We start from the raw sequence: 19173 nt of genomic DNA on the forward strand, positions 1-19173 counted from the left end.
TTCGGTTAATGAAAGGAAAAACCCACAATGGGCTCAGAAAAAACTTGAATCTGACAAAAGTAATAATAAATAAAAATTCTATGAAAATGAACAAAATAATTAAATTAAATAATTCTGTTAAAGTATGGTTTAAAATAAATGCCAAATTTTCATTTGTTCATTTACATAAAATGTCTATTTATTATTACTTTTATCAGATTTAAGTTATTTCTGTGACCATTGTGGGTTTTTCTTTCATTAACCGAGGGGTACCAACAATTTTGTCCACGTGTATCTGGTTGAGGGCAGGCCAGTCAAGTTCTTCTACACCAAACTCGCTCATCCATGTCTTTATGCACCTTGCTTTGTGCACTGGTGCGCAGTCATGTTGGAACAGGAATGGGCCGTCCCCAAACTGTTCCCGCAAAGTTGGGAGCATGAAATTGACCAAAATCTCTTGGTCAATTTTTGGTACAAAGGAGCAAGACCATGTAGGGCTTTGTAGGTCAATAGAAGAATTTTATAGTCAAAACAGAATTAAACTGGAAGGAAGTTATGTGACATCCAGCGTTTTACATCCTACACAATCCTCAGTTTTCTAGATTTATCATTAGGTTTGGCTGATGTATAGAGCTGTGTATCATCTGCATAACAGTGCTTAACACCATGTTTGCTTGTAACTGTGCCCAGTGCTGTACAAGTTGGTGTGAATAATAGTGGTCCTAAAATAGATTGTGGAACTCCATATCTCACTTTTGTATAATTTGAAGATAACTTTTACCTCAACAAACTGGTAGCGTTCAGTTAGATCTGGTGATAGGGCTGTTCCTGTGATTCCAACCACATTCTCTAACCTTTCTAAGAGAACAGTGTGATCTATCGTATCAAAGGCTGCAATGAGGTCGAGTAGAGCTAATAAGGATATGCAGCTTTGATCAGAGGCAAGAAGGAGATAATTTGTTATTTAGGCTATATTAAGGCTGTCTTCATCCTATGATGGGGTCTGAATCCAGATTGGAATTTCTCACTTACTCATTCTTACCCATGTATGCCTGATATATTTCTAATATCTTGGATATAGATGTTAAGTTAGTAATGAGTCTGTAATTAGTAGGATCAAGATTTGGTTTCTTGATTAAAGGTTTTATGGCTGCTAATTTAAGGGTTTTGGGTACATTCCCTAAGATAAGGAACAAATTTACTATTGTTAAAAGAGGTCTGGTTATAATTGGGATTATTTCTTTTAGTATAAGGGAACAGACATCCATCCATCTTATAATCCACTATTTCCATGTCAGGGTTACAAAGCAGGAATACCCCCTGGACAGGGCCCCAGTCTATTGTGGGATAGAAGGCTTCCAGTCTTTGTTTCTACAACTAAGTTATGATCTAAATTAGCTACACCAGGTGACAGGCATGTTTGATTTAATAAAAAGAATTGGATTTGTTGTCTAATATTTTCTATTTTAGTATTTAAAAAGACCATAAAAACATTACTGGTTAATGTAGCTAGAATCTGTGTTTCAGTATCTGCAAGTTTTGAAATTACACTAAAAAGTATTCTGGGATTGTTTTTATTATATACCTGTAGTTTGGTCACCCGCCATTTCCGCTCTAGTTTCCGCACTATTTGTTTTAAGGTACGGGTTTGATCACTGTACTCACACTCTACCAGCTCCTGGTAAAAACACAGAGAATCTCCACTGAAAAAATTATATAGAGAAATATGCTATATGACGCTGTGCAGAAATGAAAGCAATGGCACATTAAGCATGTTTGCTGGATCTGGACGACCAGATTTCATACCAAAATTATGATTTTCAAAATAACAGACATTAAAAGCATGAATTATAAGAAAGAATAACCATTGTTTATCTCACCAAGTGAACATGGAATATGAGAAGTGTATTATTCAGAAGAAATCCAAACGGTCTGCTGTTATCCTAATTTTATGTTTAAGAAAGAATGACCTAAAAATGAACAAAATAATTTTTACAAATAAAAAAAAAGCTATGAAAGCTATAACTACAACAGACATTCACCCCAGTCTATTGTGGGGTACCACTCACTCTAGGAGCAATTTAGCCAGGGCCGGCCCAAGCCTAAGGCTCTAAGCAGATTTCCATTTAGGGCCCCCAAAACAACCATCTCATCACCAGATGCTTCATCATTCCATAGGCTACATTGTGCATGTAACTTATCATATCATATAACCATTATCATTAGCATAATTTGTAATTAGCTTACATCATACCAGTGTCATTCTGGCTGTTGTTTTTAACCTTACAGGTGTAGCAAACTCACAAAAATGATTCTGATTAATATTTAAACATCGGCAGACAAGACACTGCGGTTACAGTGTTAACCAGTTAAATTTCTTTTTTCTTACATTTTGAACAGATGTGCAAAAGAGTGAGGAAGGCACCTATTATCAACTGGTCCCCTAACTCCAACCACCTCTGCATATTTCGCAATTCCCTTTCTCCCTGGGCCAGAAAAAAGAAAACAACAAAAAGGTCACGCAACATTACACAGTTCTGGCGAGTGCTGTCCGGCCCGCTTCATCAAAGTCACATAGTACAGTTAGCAGCATGCCAACCCTGGAGTAGCAACAATCAAGGAGCATCAAAATGATTTTAAAGCTGTTAATTTAAGATAAAAAATGCAAAAAACAGGTTGCTTTAACGAGGTTGCTGCTCTGGTGTACTTATAACTAGCAATGCACAATGACATCGAAATCATATCAGTATAGAAAAAATATTAGAGAACATTTAAGCCATTTAGCAGACGCTCTTATCCAGAGCGACTTACAAAAGTGCTTTGCTATTTACCCAAGAAAAACCTCAGCTAGTTTGATCAGGCTGAAAAATCAAAGATACCTTTAAGCTTAGACACAAGTCAATAAGGTGACCACTCTACTATTCGCCCAAGTACTCTCGAAAGAGGTGGGTCTTCAGTCTGCGTTTGAAGACAGTGAGCAGCATTGCATAGATGATTTTTCCCCATATTTCAAACTGATATTTGACAGTGTATTTATTAAACTATAAGAGCAGAATGTTTAAATGACGCTGGACTGTTGCACTAAAATATCTGCATTTTATTATTTTTGCTGCATTTGTGACCCCACAGAAATAAATATTACATCACTCTGCAATGCTCATCCAGCCAGAATGCAGTTCCTGCAGTATCAGCTTCAGCAAATACATATGTGAAAAATATCGGACATCAGGATCTGCCCAAAACTCCCATATTGGTGTGTTCTTTGTGATTCTTTTAAACAATGCCTGGGATACTGAGTAAATATCTTCACTCTCCCAAATACAAATGCATGGAAAATGAACATCTTTTGCGCTGTGTGCCATCAACCAGAAAAGTCCACCCTACCCTTAAATATGTGCACACACACACACACACACACTGTTCACCCCTCTGCCCCTGTCAATCTCAGTAAGGATTAACTTCACAGGCCACTATATAAAGATGACGGAGTGCATTCTAAGATCACGTTTCAGAACTTTATTAAAAGCTGACCTCTCCACTTTCAATCTGTAAACTAATCTCTTGCACACGCTGGTAACACATCCTGTTATGGTCTGCTGACAAAGTCTGGAAAATATGAGGTGAGAAAAATATTTTAGAGGACTATTGCTGATGGAAATCAGTGCACACGTATATGTCCAAAATTAAAATCAGAGAAAATTTGTGTGACAAGGCTTTGAGTGATGGAAGAGCTAAAGCATATAGCTTTAGCTAGCAGTATTTGGTGCAACATGCTGAAAAGGAAACATGGTTTATTAAACCTCTGTGATATCGCTGGAACACAAAGTCTTTTTGTTCGATTCTAAATAAATGAACTGTAAAGTTAATATACACTGTCCTATCAGAATACTAGAATACCACCTACCAAATAGTGTAAATAACCACTATTAGGTCAGATACCATACCACATTATTTGTCAAACATGATGGAGGCACTGTTATGGCATGGGATTAATGGCTGCCAATGGAACTGGGTCAGTTGTGTTTATTGAGAATATAGCTGCTAAAATAAGCATTTCTTCTATTTTGGATGTTCAGTTCTGTTGCAGAGTGGCAAAATGGCAAAACCATTGGTCGAGGATAACAATTTGCTGGTTGAATCAAAATGTCCAGAGCAAATTTGCTGACAAATAGCTGAAATAAACTGAATTTAAAATAGGTTTGATAGGTTTGAAATAGGATTGATTGAGGATTAAGTGGGACTGAAGTTGCTTAAGTGACTAAGTCTTTAGCGAACATCATGCCCAGATAAACAACTCCAGGTCTACGTTGGATTTTTCTTTTATAGACTTGATATTATTACATTTTCTTAAATCATGCCTTGTGGTAAACAAAAGTGTTATTTCATGTATATTCAATAGTCTCCACAATTCTGACCTAGCAGAAAATAAAGTATGTGGTCAAACATACATCTGTGAAGCACACAAGGTGCATCTCTAACTCGTCCCTGAATGATCCAATGCTACATTCTAGTACTACGTCATTCAGTGGACCAAGTCCAGGCTCCCACATTAAATTCCCATTTCCCCTAGCCTACAAGCATGCCCCTCACTATGTCACAGCATACACCCCTACACACACACATACACACACACACACACACACACACACACACCTAAACCTACCCCACAGCTTTCTCAGACCTTGTGCCAGTGTGTAAGGGTTTTATAAGGGGGCACAGGGCCTGGTCCTGATCTCTTCTGGGTGGACCTATAATTATTTATTGATCTGTTTTACTTTGTTTTTTTTACTTCATTATCATTCATGTTCAACTTCTAACAATGAACTGGAAATTGGTCATCCTGGTGTTCCTGTCGTCTTTTGGACAGCCATTATGGGGTCAGGAGGCCATGGTCATCCCTGAGTATGACGGAAAGGATCGTGTTCATGTTCTTACTGTCAAGAATTATAAGTCTATAATGAGAAGGTACGATTTAATGGTACTGTACTACCATGAGCACGTCGGATCCAGCAAAGTCGCCCAGAAACAGTTTGAGATTGAGGAGCTGGCTCTAGAGGTGAGTGGACTGAGGGCTTGTTAACACAGGAGGGAGGGAAAACACATTTATCCCAGGATAAACGTGGATAAATGTATTACTGTGACATACAATCTTTCATTTACACATTACTATTGGGGTCATAGGTAAAGGTAAAGGTGCACGTATTTGTCACTGTACTATGTACAACGACATGTGTCCTCCGCATTTAACCCATCTGTGGTAGTGGACACACACACACACTAGTAAACTAGGGGCAGTGAGTACTGCCTCTAGGTTAGGTAAACTTATGACCATTGACATTTTTAAGACAGTGTTTAGTGTGTGTGCCAAACTGGGCCTGGTTAAATGTGTATTAGCTACGCTAACTAGCAAACAGTAATTAGCCTGTGTCACCACTCTCCATTGCATGCTAAATCTCCTCAGGATTTTGTGTTTTCATCATAGTTTAATCCACTTCAAAAATCCACCTTCACCCAAAATTAGACACATCTATAACATTAGTACCTGCCAAATTGAGTAGGTGCCCCTTGTGCTGAGCAATCGAGGCATGGGTTCCACAAGACCTCTGAAGGCGTCCTGTGGTACTTGGCACTAAGACATTAGCAGCAGATTCCAGAGGTCCTGTATGCAGGAGTGCTGCCAGAATTTTGACCCCCATTAAAAGGTACTACACTGGGCCCCACAACTCTAAGAATTCTGAAAAAAAAATCCCCATACTGTAGGCCCACCTGTGAGTTGTGAGGTGAGGCTTCCATGGAGCGCCTCAATGAGCTATAGGTGCTCGTGACTATGTAGCCATTTCACCGGTTGTTCTTTCGTGGACCACTTTTGGAAGGTACTGACAAATGCATACCAGAAACCCTGTCGGAGTCTGATCGGTGTATGTTGTTAGCTGTTGGGTTAGTTAAGCAAGTTGACCACATACTTTGGCACTGCAGATTGGTTTAACAGGTGATGTGTTGTTACACTTGACGTGGTCCAGTTTAAGATATAATTAGAAAATCGATGTTGAACTGGGTGAATCAGTTCACTGCAGCTCCATCCTGTGGCTTTTACGCTGCAGCGTTAGTTACACTACAGAGAGAATACAGTATTGCCATTTTGGAGGTTAGGCAGGCTTAGGTAAAATACTGTAACAATGGCATTTTCCTGCATCTTATAAGAACTATCTGCTATATGAATATGCTGGTGTAAGTTAAGTTGATTGTGAATATATGAAATAGCATTTTTAATAGAATGCAAATTAGTGTTCTCCTATGTTTTCAGGCTGATTGAATGGTAAACCTTGGTATGCTATCATTTTGTATGAAAGAATTTCTAATGATAATCTGCCTTCATACTTCTAAAGTACAATGAACATTACAGAGGCAGAACAAAGTCACAGTGCAAGGTTAGGCATGCCTCTAGAGCAGGGAGGTTAGCAGCCCAAGAGTGGCAATTTGGTGGACCTGGGTATCAAATCCACATCCCTGTGATCAATAACCCAGTGCTCTTACCACTGAACCACCACTGCCCCTATTAGTAATATTGTATAGGTCCCAGCTCCAAAACTGCTCTGAACTGTCAAGGACCTGTGGTATTTGGTATGGACACATATGGACAGAAGTGTTTATTCATCTTTTCTTATGAAATCAAGGATTTTATAAAAAGAGTTTATGCTGCTTATCTTGGAGTAACTGTCTCTACTGTCCATGGAAGTCTTTCTACTCGATTTTAAAGCATTGCTGTAAGGTTTTTATTGCATTCAGCAATATGATTGTTAATGAGGTCAGGATGTTAGGTGATCACCACCCCACCTCATCCCAAAAGTAGTGGATGGAGTGCTATCGTCTCATGGAGTACAGTTCCTCCGCTCCAAAGTTCAATGCTGGGACTCCTCTAACCCACGCTTGGCATTAGGAATGGTACCAATAGGTTCATGTTTATCTGCACCAAAGAGTGCTGTTCCATTGGCAGTACTTCTCTACAGGGACTAGACAAGCTGAGTGTGTGCATTTGCACATTTGTGTGCAACTTAAGGTATCCAAATGCATTAATTAGAAGGGGTGTCCACAAACATTAGGACATATAGTGTACCAAAAATCCTGTTGGGAAGTTGTCAAGCTATGCCTCCATGGATTTCATCAATAATCTGACCCAGTCGTCAAGCCATCACAATTTGGCCCTTATCAAAGTATCAGATTCTTACATTTGCTGCAAACACATCACCTACAAGAACTGACGGTTCAATTGATATCTAATAGGTAACCCCCCCCCCCCTTTGACAGGTGCCAATGTAGATAATCTATGTTATTTACCTCACCTGCCTGGTTCTAATGTTATGGCTGGTTCGTGTATATCAGAACAGTTTAACATTATATTCAATAAAATAGTCATGATTGTGTTATAATCACATAAGCCCAGTTTCAGTTAGGACTGTCAATCATGAACATGAGCCAGCTGTACTTAGCATTCTATAGCTGTATGAAAGGCCTTATGATAATCATACTTCTTATTGGATTGAAACTCTGCAGTTTTAACAGCAGTAATACATTTACTTTATGTACATTACACTGCTTTGCAGTTTGCTGTTTCAAATTTATAGTAAGGGTATTTACAGTTGACCAAGACACAGGGATAGATTACTGATTGGGCCAGTTGGGTCAGTGCCCAAGACTGCTAGAGGCATCCGTTGCAGGGAGAGGGGCTACTCAGATAACAAGCTCCAAAGCAACTCAAAGACCTGGGCAGTCCACTGGAGATAAAAATGAAATGAATTAATGGAACTTGAAAGAAAAAAAATGCTTGTCATGCCCCTTAGCCTGACCAGCAGTGCTCATAAATCTATAGCATATAATTCAACCCACTCCATGGCAACTGGTCCCTTCACACTAAACCTCACACTTCACAATAAACTCTGGAGTCCCTCTGAAGACTGGCAACTCTGGCAACAACTACTCCCAAACAAATATCCCACCTACAGACCGTTACCAGTGTGTTTCCCAGACTTTTTTTGTTGTGATTTTTACCCATTTTCTTCCCAACGTGGATTGTCAATTACCCAACTCATACATTTTCCTCCATCACATGCAATGGGAGGACGAAGATCGACACACGCCTCCTCCTCATGTGCGCAGCCAGCCAGCTCCTCTTTTTCTAAACTGCTGTCGATGCAATGTCACTGGACAACCAACTCGCTCAGAGGAAAGCACTGTGTACCCGGCTCAGAAGCCACACTGGAGTAATGTGGGGAGAAAGAGAGCAAGGCCAATTGTGCAATCTCGGGCCCTGGCTGTCAATGGCTATCAGTATACACTTTAGTATGCTAAACGTTATAAAGACAAGATATGATCTTGGCTAAATGTGGGTGAGTGTGTATGTGAATGAGTGAGTAAACTCAATGCCTAGTCATTTCCTTGCTCATATAAAGCATCAGAGCATAAAATTATTACACAAGATTGAAAGACACATTGCTGCGTGCTGAATTGACCTAAACCAAATCATTGCAGCTTAACTGATTCATATCGGATTAGTAGAGAATCCTTTTTTTTTTTTGCACTGTGAAGATAAGCAAATAGAGCATGCTGTTCAAATTGGCTCTGGATTTACGTCACAAGCCATCTCATTGCAATTAATACAAAATTAATTCATTTCAACAGTTAATTTCATACCCCAAGATGCTCCACCCACTAGCATTGTAAAGGCTTTGGGTCAGAATTTCCGCTTTGTTTGGGCTACTGCCACTGCCATTACCTTTACATTAACCATGTTAATAAATGTCTGTAATTTTGAGTTATACATATTTCAATTACTTAATTTTTTCTGCATGTATAGCTGTGGTTGGAAGTTTACATACACTCATCATAGACATGATCATGTCATGATGTTGTGAACTCGTTTTCTTCGTCATCTTTAACCAAAAAACAAGAATTTGTGATATGTTTTTTATAATATAATATTTATTAACTATTTTATTTATTTTTTCAAATTTACAAGTTTGCACATTGACCCAATTAAGTTGTTATTTCAGTGATGTGAAAAGTTTCAAAAAGTCTTTTTGACCTGCCAGGGCTGAAGCCTCTTAACTTCCTGTTAGTGATCATGATTGGCTACAGCTGGTAGCTTCTCTGTGCCAATATTAAAAGGGTTTGTTGAGGGGCCCCAGGTAGTCCAGCAGACTAAGGTGCTGTCATTGTGATCAGAGGATGCTGGTTCGAATCCTGATCACGCTGCTATCCATCAGCAGCCAGGGCCCTAAGAGAGTGCAATTGGCCTTGCTCTCTCTAGGGTGGGTAGATGGTGCTCTCCCCCACATCACACTAGTGCAGTGCCTGCTAGCCGTCAGAGCCGTCAGAGGGTACATGGTATAAATGTGACAAAATATGGTAATTGGCAATCTAAATTGGGGTAAAAATGGATAAAAATAAAAAAAAGTTGTAGGTTAAGTACGCATGTTTGGGAGGTGTAGCTACTTTTCCAAACTGTCATCCTCAGCTGAGAGAGAGTTGGTTCGGATGGTCAGGATCAACCCAGAAACCACCAAGGCGCAGCAGGCATCCTGCTATGAACTGGGAGCTGCTGAAACCATTGTCAGTGTCTACAGTCAAGCGACTTTTTACATCACCATGGCCCAAGAGGCGGACGTTCAAGAATGAAGCCCTTTCTCAATTAAAGTTTGACCACATAGACACAGTAAAAGCCTTCTGGAGAAGAGTTTTATGACTTGTTTGGCCACAATGACCCGAGGTCATTGGAGTAAAGGTGAGGCATTCAAAACCCAAGGACACTGTACCAACTGTTAAGCAAAGTTAACGTCATAATAAAAGTGGACAGAATAATGAAGGAGGACGACCTCAAAATTCTGACACTGACCCTAAACACACATCAACGGAGGTTGTGGAATGGATAAAGCAGGCTAACATGAAGCTTTTGGAATTACCTTAATGTCTAAAATTCAGTCCTTTTGAAAAGCTGTGGACTTTTGTCTCTCGTGTAAAAGCCAAGTCTGTGTCAGGAATCCAACACATTCAGTTGAACCCTACCAAAAGCATCTAGTCAAAGTGCAATTTGCTAAGGGATATTTAACAAGATATTTGGGGAGCTGTATATTTTTATACTGTATTAAAGAAGTATATACTATTCTGCCCCATAAGTAGAGCAGCTCAAAGAAATCACTAAAAGCCCAATATTGCCATGACATTCTCGTCATGTCTGTCCTGTCTGTTGGATTTGAGCTTGTGAAGACCTGAGAATTAATACATTCTGATCTGCCTCATTTCACAGCTTGCTGCTCAGGTTCTAGAGGACCTTGATGATGAAGATGTTGGATTTGCCTTACTTGATGCGAAGAAGAACAGAGATGTTGCCAAGAAACTAGGTATTAGGTTGCTTACATGGACACACCTTTGGTTTTCCAAATACACATATTATCTAAGAACATCTAGAAAGATCTAATAGAAACTTTAAAACAAGAAAGATATGTAACATATACTGTGGGTTGTATCTTCAAATTCCAGTCAAAACAACTATTAAGTACAAGTTATATTTTTTCAGCGTTAGAAACAAATAGCATAAAACATATTTAAACAGCAAATGGCACAGAAGCTTCATCAAAGTAATATAACATCAGACGCTTAGTGTTTAGTGTGTTCCCTGTTTACATTCATTACAAATAATAATTAATAACAAACAGTTAATAACCTCAACTGGGACCTTTCACAAAACTCACATTTTAAAATTTGAAGTATGCAACAGAACATCTAGAGAAGTTAGATGAGTTATGGAAGTACTGGAAGGGCTGTAGTTTCTTGCATTTGACAGATCTGTTGTCCCAATGCAATCAAAAGAAGTAAACAGGTGAATGCCAAAGTATTTGTAATTACAACAATGTTGTGGGAGAAGTGATGCATTTTCTGAAAGAATTGCAGGGGTGTCAGTTATTTTGGCCATTACTGTATACTGTGCTCCCCTGTTGCTCATAACAGGTCTGGAAGAGGTGGACAGCATCTATATCTTCATTGAGGATGAAGTCATTGAATATGATGGGGAGCTTACTGCAGACACGCTGGTGGAATTCCTGTATGATGTGTGTGGAAATAAGTGCTAATATATTGCATATTATTAGGATTATTATTATTATTTTCATTGTATGATAATATATTGCCTGGATTTTAGTACGATTTTTCAATTATTTGCATTAAATACAAAAGTTTTTTTTGTTTGTTTTCCAGGTGCTTGATAATCCAGTCGAGGTCATTGATAATACCCACGAGCTGAATGGCTTCTATAGTCTTGAAGAGGACATTAAACTAGTCGGGTACTTCAAGCATCTGAAGTCTAAACGTATGTACCTGTACAGCCAAAGCAACAGTTGATGTTTCTAAGCGACAAATGTAAGTATACAAAATATTTGTACTGTTTTTTTAGACTTCATGGTGTTTAAAGATGCCGCAGAAGAATTCCATCCTCACGTAAAGTTCTTTGCCACCTTCAATCCAAAGGTACCGTTAATGAACTACTGCACGTAAGCATAAAAAAAAAATAATATGGCACATGCCAGGCCTGCATATTACACACAGTCTATCCCAAATGCACACTTTTAAACCTAGAGCCCTTAAAATCTCTTACCTCCTACATGCACACATTGAGTGCTTTTACATGGACCTAATAACGGTATACTCTGATTTCTAAGATCGGAGTAAGGTCTGTAAATCTGATTAAGAAATCCAATAAAGAGAGCTAGATTTTAGCTCAGTGATAGGATGTCTCAGGGCATGTATACGCTGTCTATGCATGTGTGAAAACTACCGAAAATAAGTAAGCAGCGTTTAAAACGACACCCACAAGACAGCGACGTCTTATTCTGTGAGTTTATTGGCTGGTTGCAAAGCAGAACTCTGATTACCCCTTCGCCTACGCTTATGGATTTTTCCCATTATCTGATCACGCAAGTTCATGTAAACTTGAAGGGTTGAAAGATTGAATTACTGAAAAGATCTGAGAGGATAAGGGCAGCAGGGCTTTGGGCATCAATTGGGACATGGATCAATATTGTTAGTGGAATATTATAGTAGTGTTTCTGATTACTGTCTGAAAATTATGATCAAACATTGTTCTTCCTCACGTAATCAACTACACGTGTGGCATTTTCTCACACTAAGAAGTTTTGTGAAATGTGTGCAACTTTTCAAAGTGTGTGCAACTTTTCAAAGTCATATTTATCTTTTATTATTAACACTACATTTCACCTCATCCCTGTGTAAAAACCTTTGATAATACTTTGATAACACCAATGTTCCTTAAGATTAAACTAGCTGTCATAGAAATCTGTGTGGTGCAACTGTCTAAGCGTCAGCCTTATTTATCCCATGAGAACATAAGGAGTCCATGAGAACATAACTGGCCCTACTGCATAATTGGCCATTCTCTTTCTGGGTGAGTAGATACCCTTATCACTCAGTGTGCCAGTGCAGGCATTTGCTAACTGATGTAACAGAATGGGCAGTTAGCGCTGTCCTCGAAGTGTGCAACTGTCAAATGATGTAGCATTACAGGCAGATAGAAATGATGTGGTACATGTCACATGTCTCAGAGGAACCATATGCTAGCCTTTACTGCTAGCATTGTTTGATAGTGGGGAGACTAGCTAGTGGATGAGGACTGTCAATGACTAAACATTGCAAACTATGCAAACAATAGTTACAAAATAACTAAAAAACCTCCACTTATGTCTTTGATACAGGTTGCTAAGAGTCTACATCTGAACATAAATGAAGTGGATTTCTATGAGCCCTTCATACACAGCCCTTTCAATATCCCTGGAAAGCCCTACACTGAGGAGGAACTGGTTAACTTCATTGAGGAGAATAACAGGTGCACTGTATGTTTGCTGATACGTTCGAGTTTATTGAAATATTGAGATTTATGTGGCCCATTGGTCATAGTTGGACGTTGAGGATGTTTGATGTGGCCTACCAGAAAGTCATCATCATTGGATGGGAAAACAAAAATATTTGATACCATCTATCATTTTTCTCATTTCAAAATTTTTTTTGTATTTTAGTCACAAACTCTAAAATACTGTTAAACAAACTTTACCAACTGTGCCCCACAGCTTTTACAATGTAATGTAATTGTTCATTTGTATACTGTGTAGTCTGTTTTGGCCCCTTAGCTCACCACAACATTTAATATAACTTCATTTCAGACCAACCCTACGGAAGCTGAAGCCTCAAAACATGTATGAGATTTGGGTAAGCTTCTATTTATGCTTTAAAGTGTCTTTGGGGTAGTACCAGAGTATATCAGCAGCAAGTACTTTGTTTCGGATTATACAAATAACAGGAAAACATGGGGGGATGCTTAGTTCTGTTTCTCATCTTAGGAAGATGATTTAGATGGAGAACATATCATTGCTTTTGCTGAGGAAGATGATCCAGGTAGGTTTTGAACTTCTGGAAAGGGGACTGGGTTGACATTTTCATGTAATTTCTCTATTGACATTTATGTCAGAGTTACTTCAATTTAATGGATTGACACAAACCTGTTCAGAACACTGCTACAACCTCAAATACCCAGGCTGTACAGTAGACCAACATCAACCCAATCGCAAGGATGACCACAGAATGTAATAATTCACAAAAAGGCTCCTTTCTTTTGGCCTGTTCAAATTTGAAGGCATCATTGCATAGTACACTACAAGTAGCCAACAAGGTTAGCCTTCCACTGTCCAAGTGCATTAGTGGGATTTACTGAACCAAAAAACAAAAACAACCCATGAAAATAGCAACATGTTGTTACTAAGCTCTACTAAAGCATGAGTAGACTGATTAATCACTGTGTTGATCAGTTATTTATCTCAGTGTTACTGAGCTCTACTAAAGCCTGAGTAGACTGATAAATCACTGTGCTGATCAGTTATTTATCTCAGTGTTACTGAGCTCTACTAAAGCATTAGTAGAGTGATAAATCACTGTGCTGATCAGTTATTTATCTCAGTGTTGCTGAGCTCTACTAAAGCATGAGTAGACTGATAAATCACTGTGCTGATCAGTAATTTATCTGTGTTACAGAGCTCTACTAAAGCATGAGTAGACTGACAAATCACTCTACTGATCAGTTATTTATCTCAGTGTTACTGAGCTCTACTAAAGCATGAGTAGACTGATAAATCACTGTACTGATCAGTTATTTATCTCAGTGTTACTGAGCTCTACTAAAGCATGAGCAGACTGATAAATCACTGTGCTGATCAGTTATTTATCTCAGTGTTACTAAGCTCTACTAAAGCATGAGTAGACTGATAAATCACTGTGCTGATCAGTTATTTATCTCAGTGTTACTGAGCTCTGATAAAGCCTGAGTAGACTGATAAATCACTGTGCTGATCAGTTATTTATCTCAGTGTTGCTGAGCTCTACTAAAGCCTGAGTAGACTGATAAATCACTGTGCTGATCAGTTATTTATCTCAGTGTTACTGAGCTCTGATAAAGCCTGAGTAGACTGATAAATCACTGTGCTGATCAGTTATTTATCTCAGTGTTGCTGAGCTCTACTAAAGCCTGAGTAGACTGATAAATCACTGTGCTGATCAGTTATTTATCTGTGTTACTGAGTTCTACTAAAGCCTGAGTAGACTGATAAATCACTGTGCTGATCAGTTATTTATCTCAGTGTGACTAAGCTCTACTAAAGCATGAGTAGACTGATAAATCACTGTGCTGATCAGTATTAATCTCAGTGTTACTTAGCTCTACTAAAGCATGAGTAGACTGATAAATCACTGTGCTGATCAGTATTAATCTCAGTGTTACTGAACTCTACTAAAGCATGAGTAGACTGATAAATCACTGTGCTGATCAGTATTAATCTCAGTGTTACTGAGCTCTACTAAAGCATTAGTAGACTGATAAATCACTGTGCTGATCAGTTATTTATCTCAGTGTTGCTGAGCTCTACTAAAGCATGAGTAGACTGATAAATCACTGTGCTGATCAGTAATTTATCTGTGTTACAGAGCTCTACTAAAGCATGAGTAGACTGACAAATCACTCTACTGATCAGTTATTTATCTCAGTGTTACTGAGCTCTACTAAAGCATGAGTAGACTGATAAATCACTGTGCTGATCAGTTATTTATCTCAGTGTTACTGAGCTCTACTAAAGCATGAGCAGACTGATAAATCACTGTGCTGATCAGTTATTTATCTCAGTGTTACTAAGCTCTACTAAAGCATGAGTAGACTGATAAATCACTGTGCTGATCAGTTATTTATCTCAGTGTTACTGAGCTCTGATAAAGCCTGAGTAGACTGATAAATCACTGTGCTGATCAGTTATTTATCTCAGTGTTGCTGAGCTCTACTAAAGCCTGAGTAGACTGATAAATCACTGTGCTGATCAGTTATTTATCTGTGTTACTGAGTTCTACTAAAGCCTGAGTAGACTGATAAATCACTGTGCTGATCAGTTATTTATCTCAGTGTGACTAAGCTCTACTAAAGCATGAGTAGACTGATAAATCACTGTGCTGATCAGTATTAATCTCAGTGTTACTTAGCTCTACTAAAGCATGAGTAGACTGATAAATCACTGTGCTGATCAGTATTAATCTCAGTGTTACTGAACTCTACTAAAGCATGAGTAGACTGATAAATCACTGTGCTGATCAGTATTAATCTCAGTGTTACTGAGCTCTACTAAAGCATTAGTAGACTGATACTCCTGGTGGAAGATGGAAACTATAGGTATGTAGGGTACTAGGCAAAAGACAGGTGTTCCTCAGGGATTACTTATGTTGGCTATGTAGAATTCAAGTACAGTTCAAGATTCAGTTTCTGTCACCAGTGCAGCCCTTTAATAAATGTGAAGGCTAATAGCGCAAAAATCAAGTTGCCAAAAAGGTTTAAGAATAAACCTGCTTTCTTTTGTTTGATTTGAGCCCACACTGTCTGTTTTGCACCACCAGATGGCTTTGAGTTTTTGGAGATCTTAAAGGAGGTTGCTGAGGAAAATACAAACAATCCAGATCTTAGCATCATTTGGATTGACCCTGATGACTTCCCACTGGTGAGATCCCAGGCACCATAACTGACTTAACCCCCAGAAACATAAACTAATCTGAAGAAATGTTGACAAAACTTTATTACGTTATTGTCCCCTGCAGCTTGTCCCCTATTGGGAGAAGACCTTTGACATTGACCTGTCGTCACCTAAAATTGGTGTGGTGGATGTTGAGGATGTGAGTATAAAGGTTTTTGTTTCATTTCAGTGATGAGATTATTAATTTATAAGTATTTGGACAGTGACCGTTTTTTGCATTTTTGCCCCAACAATCAAGATGTGACTACACTGCAAACAAACTATCCTAGTTATTATTGGATGCAAATAATTTATTTATGAATGAAAATTCTTTGCAGTTAATGACTCCCTGAAGGTTAAACCCATGAACATCAACAAATGCTGAGCTTTCTCACCTGAGATGCTTTGCCAGGCATTTGCTGCCTTCAGTTGCTACTTGTTTATGGGTCATTTCACCTTTATCTGGGTCTTCGGTCAGTGAAAAGCTGCTCAGTTGGTTTCTTTCAAGGTTTTTTGGGGTCAAAATCCATTTCTACAGTGAAGTGCTTTTTTAGCATTTGATATAATACACCTTTATACACCTCAGAATTCATAAAGACATCTTTTGATTGTAGATTTTGACAATGATATGCCTGCTGAAAAATTCAGATGGTTTAAGAAAGGTGATAAAAAAGCTGGTCATCCAGACAAAACTATAGTGTATGTTGCACTTGATTTTGCTAATGTCTGGTCATGCTGGTCATGCTGGTCATGCTAATGTTAGCTTTGCTACATTCATGCACATCTTTCATCATCAGATTATTGAGGAAAAATATCCAATATTACAAATCTGTGAGTGGCAAGATCTATTTTCTAAAGGGTTCACAAACATTCAAACACCGCCATGAACAAGAAAAAAAGCATCAACTGTTGAATCTCCTCATTACAGGCTGACAGTATATGGCTGGAGATGGATGACCACGATGACATGCCAACACCTGATGAGTTGGAGGATTGGCTGATGGATGTTCTGGAAGGTGAAATTGACCCTGATGAGGATGATGAAGAAGAAGAAGAGGAAGAAGATGATGATGATGACGATGACGACGATGACGACGGCGATGACGACGATGAAGATGATGGCGATGATGATGATGATGACGATGACGACGATGATGACGATGACGACGATGATGATGATGACGACGATGATGATGATGACGATGATGATGACTAAAATTAATAAAATCTGATGCTAGCCTTTTTTTGCCACTTTCCAAAATTTGTCAAAACATTTTTAATGACACACAATCAGTTTTAATTTTCTTTTTTTGTAATTGGTGATATATCTGAAATATCATCAGCTTTAACTGAGTACACATAACTCAGTTCATCACTAATATTCACATAACATTCATCACTAGTCTGACTGAGTCATATAAACTTTATACCTTCAATAACAATAATGCTAGTGAACATGAAATATCTAATAATGAGTTTCATTTGTAGAGGCCCTTTCTCACATCCAAGATTAACCTCAACAGCAGTGCACACACAGAAACACAGATCAACACAAGGGAAACACATTATACATAAAGTAGGGGACATCAGTGTTTTTGGTGCTTGCTAAGATTTTTTTACATACTCAACATACATATCTCTGCCACTTTGCTAAATGCAAATGTAAACTGTTTATAAACAACTTGTGACAGACTGATGTAAATAGACAATTCATTCATTTTATGTCTTTGGAACCAGACAAGCTTTCCAAGAGACAAAGCAAAGACAAACAGTATAAAAAACAGAAGCACCACAAAACTGCTGTTTAGCGGCTAACACATGGCCTGATTTCTAAAAGACATTAAGTTAAAAATGACACATCTCTGTCATATTTTAAGCTTGTGAACACTTTTTGTAGGAACCCATAAGTCTTTTCCTTCTTGTTTCGTCTTTGCAAAAAGCTTCTAGTCCTGTGAAATGATTGGGTTGTTTTACATACATTGCTCTTTTCTGGTCTATTCAAAGATTTTCAATTATGTTAAGGTCAGGGGACTGTGAGGGCCATGGCAAAGATGCTGGCAAGCTGCCAGCCCTAACAAGCTAAGGTCTGAACCCTTGTTAAAAGTTATCTGAAAGCTTTCATTTCCTGGGATGACCTGAACGTTTCCTTTGTTTCATCAAAAATTGTGGAAATACACAAATAATACACAAATCTTTCTTTTTTTATCTTAAAAATTCATGTTTCATATTTAACTGTATGCCTTTTGTACACCAGTCCATCTTCTACCCACTGAACTATACACTTGAACAAAAATCTGTACCAGGGGTTTTGCATGCCATTTGCATTTAAACCATACCTTTTACATCATTCTACCATCTGGACATGAGCCAAATGAAACTAATATAACTATTATACAACTATATCTTTAGAATAATGCTGTACCAGTTTTCCATGCAATTACTGGTTCTAGTTTAAGAGGTTTCAGGCTACATGTGTACAGTTGTTCTTTTGTTCAGGGCCAAATAATGTCATTCTGGGACCCTGTGGTCTAATTCTGTTTTGGGGTGCCTACCAAACCTATGGAAGTCCAGAGAGGCCATTGTCTCAAGATTACATCTGTTTTTTCTCATGATTTTGAGATAAGTTGTTTTGTCAAGACCACAGACAACAATTTTTATTATGAGAAAACAGCATTGGTTATCCTGAGAAATCATCGTGTTATCTTGAGATGACAAGAAAAACAAATGATTACTGGTAAACTTTTGTTATCTGGACATCACAAGAAAAATAATTTGGGATCATGAGATAACAGATACAGAAATACAGAGATACACAGAAATATAGTTAACTCTTTAACTATAAATAATATAGCCTTTCACAAACTTGAATGAAAACCAGTATACTGTGGCATCTGTGACTAAGCAGTAGGAGTCCGGGGGCATGATTATTTAGCCCACGGCCGCAAGGAACTCTGGTGAGAGGCTAGCAGAGTTATTTCAGGCTAAATTCATGTGTTTGTACTGCACTTTTGTTTTGTCAATGTGATTTCATTTTTAGTTTAATGTTCCTTTGGCTGCTGTTTTTGGACATTAGGCACATATTTTGTGCACTTACCAT

The 19173-nt window shown here is 38.3% G+C and overlaps 1 protein-coding gene across 1 annotated transcript; it reads left to right on the forward strand.

Moving 5' to 3' along the window:
* The first annotated feature begins 4780 nt into the window (after positions 1 to 4780).
* On the forward strand, positions 4781 to 17292 carry casq1a (calsequestrin 1a). The gene is made up of 11 exons (XM_072686944.1): positions 4781 to 5035; positions 10280 to 10373; positions 10981 to 11081; positions 11227 to 11338; positions 11423 to 11496; positions 12738 to 12868; positions 13203 to 13248; positions 13380 to 13434; positions 15964 to 16064; positions 16162 to 16236; positions 17005 to 17292. Exons 1-11 carry the CDS (start codon positions 4799 to 4801, stop codon positions 17290 to 17292), a joined length of 1314 nt encoding a protein of 437 aa, XP_072543045.1. The 5' UTR covers positions 4781 to 4798.
* The last annotated feature ends 1881 nt before the right edge of the window (positions 17293 to 19173 follow it).

The sequence above is a fragment of the Salminus brasiliensis genome, chromosome 9, assembly GCF_030463535.1.
Source record: "Salminus brasiliensis chromosome 9, fSalBra1.hap2, whole genome shotgun sequence".
In the NCBI taxonomy this organism is placed as follows: Eukaryota; Metazoa; Chordata; class Actinopteri; order Characiformes; family Bryconidae; genus Salminus; species Salminus brasiliensis.

Excerpts from the sequence above, each read along its gene's own strand:
- casq1a (XM_072686944.1), top strand. The coding sequence starts at position 4,799 with ATGAACTGGAAATTGGTCATCCTGGTGTTCCTGTCGTCTTTTGGACAG. Across the intron at positions 11,497-12,737 it reads TTGCCACCTTCAATCCAAAG|GTTGCTAAGAGTCTACATCT; the intron begins GTACCGTTAATG and ends TCTTTGATACAG. Across the intron at positions 16,237-17,004 it reads GTGTGGTGGATGTTGAGGAT|GCTGACAGTATATGGCTGGA; the intron begins GTGAGTATAAAG and ends TCCTCATTACAG.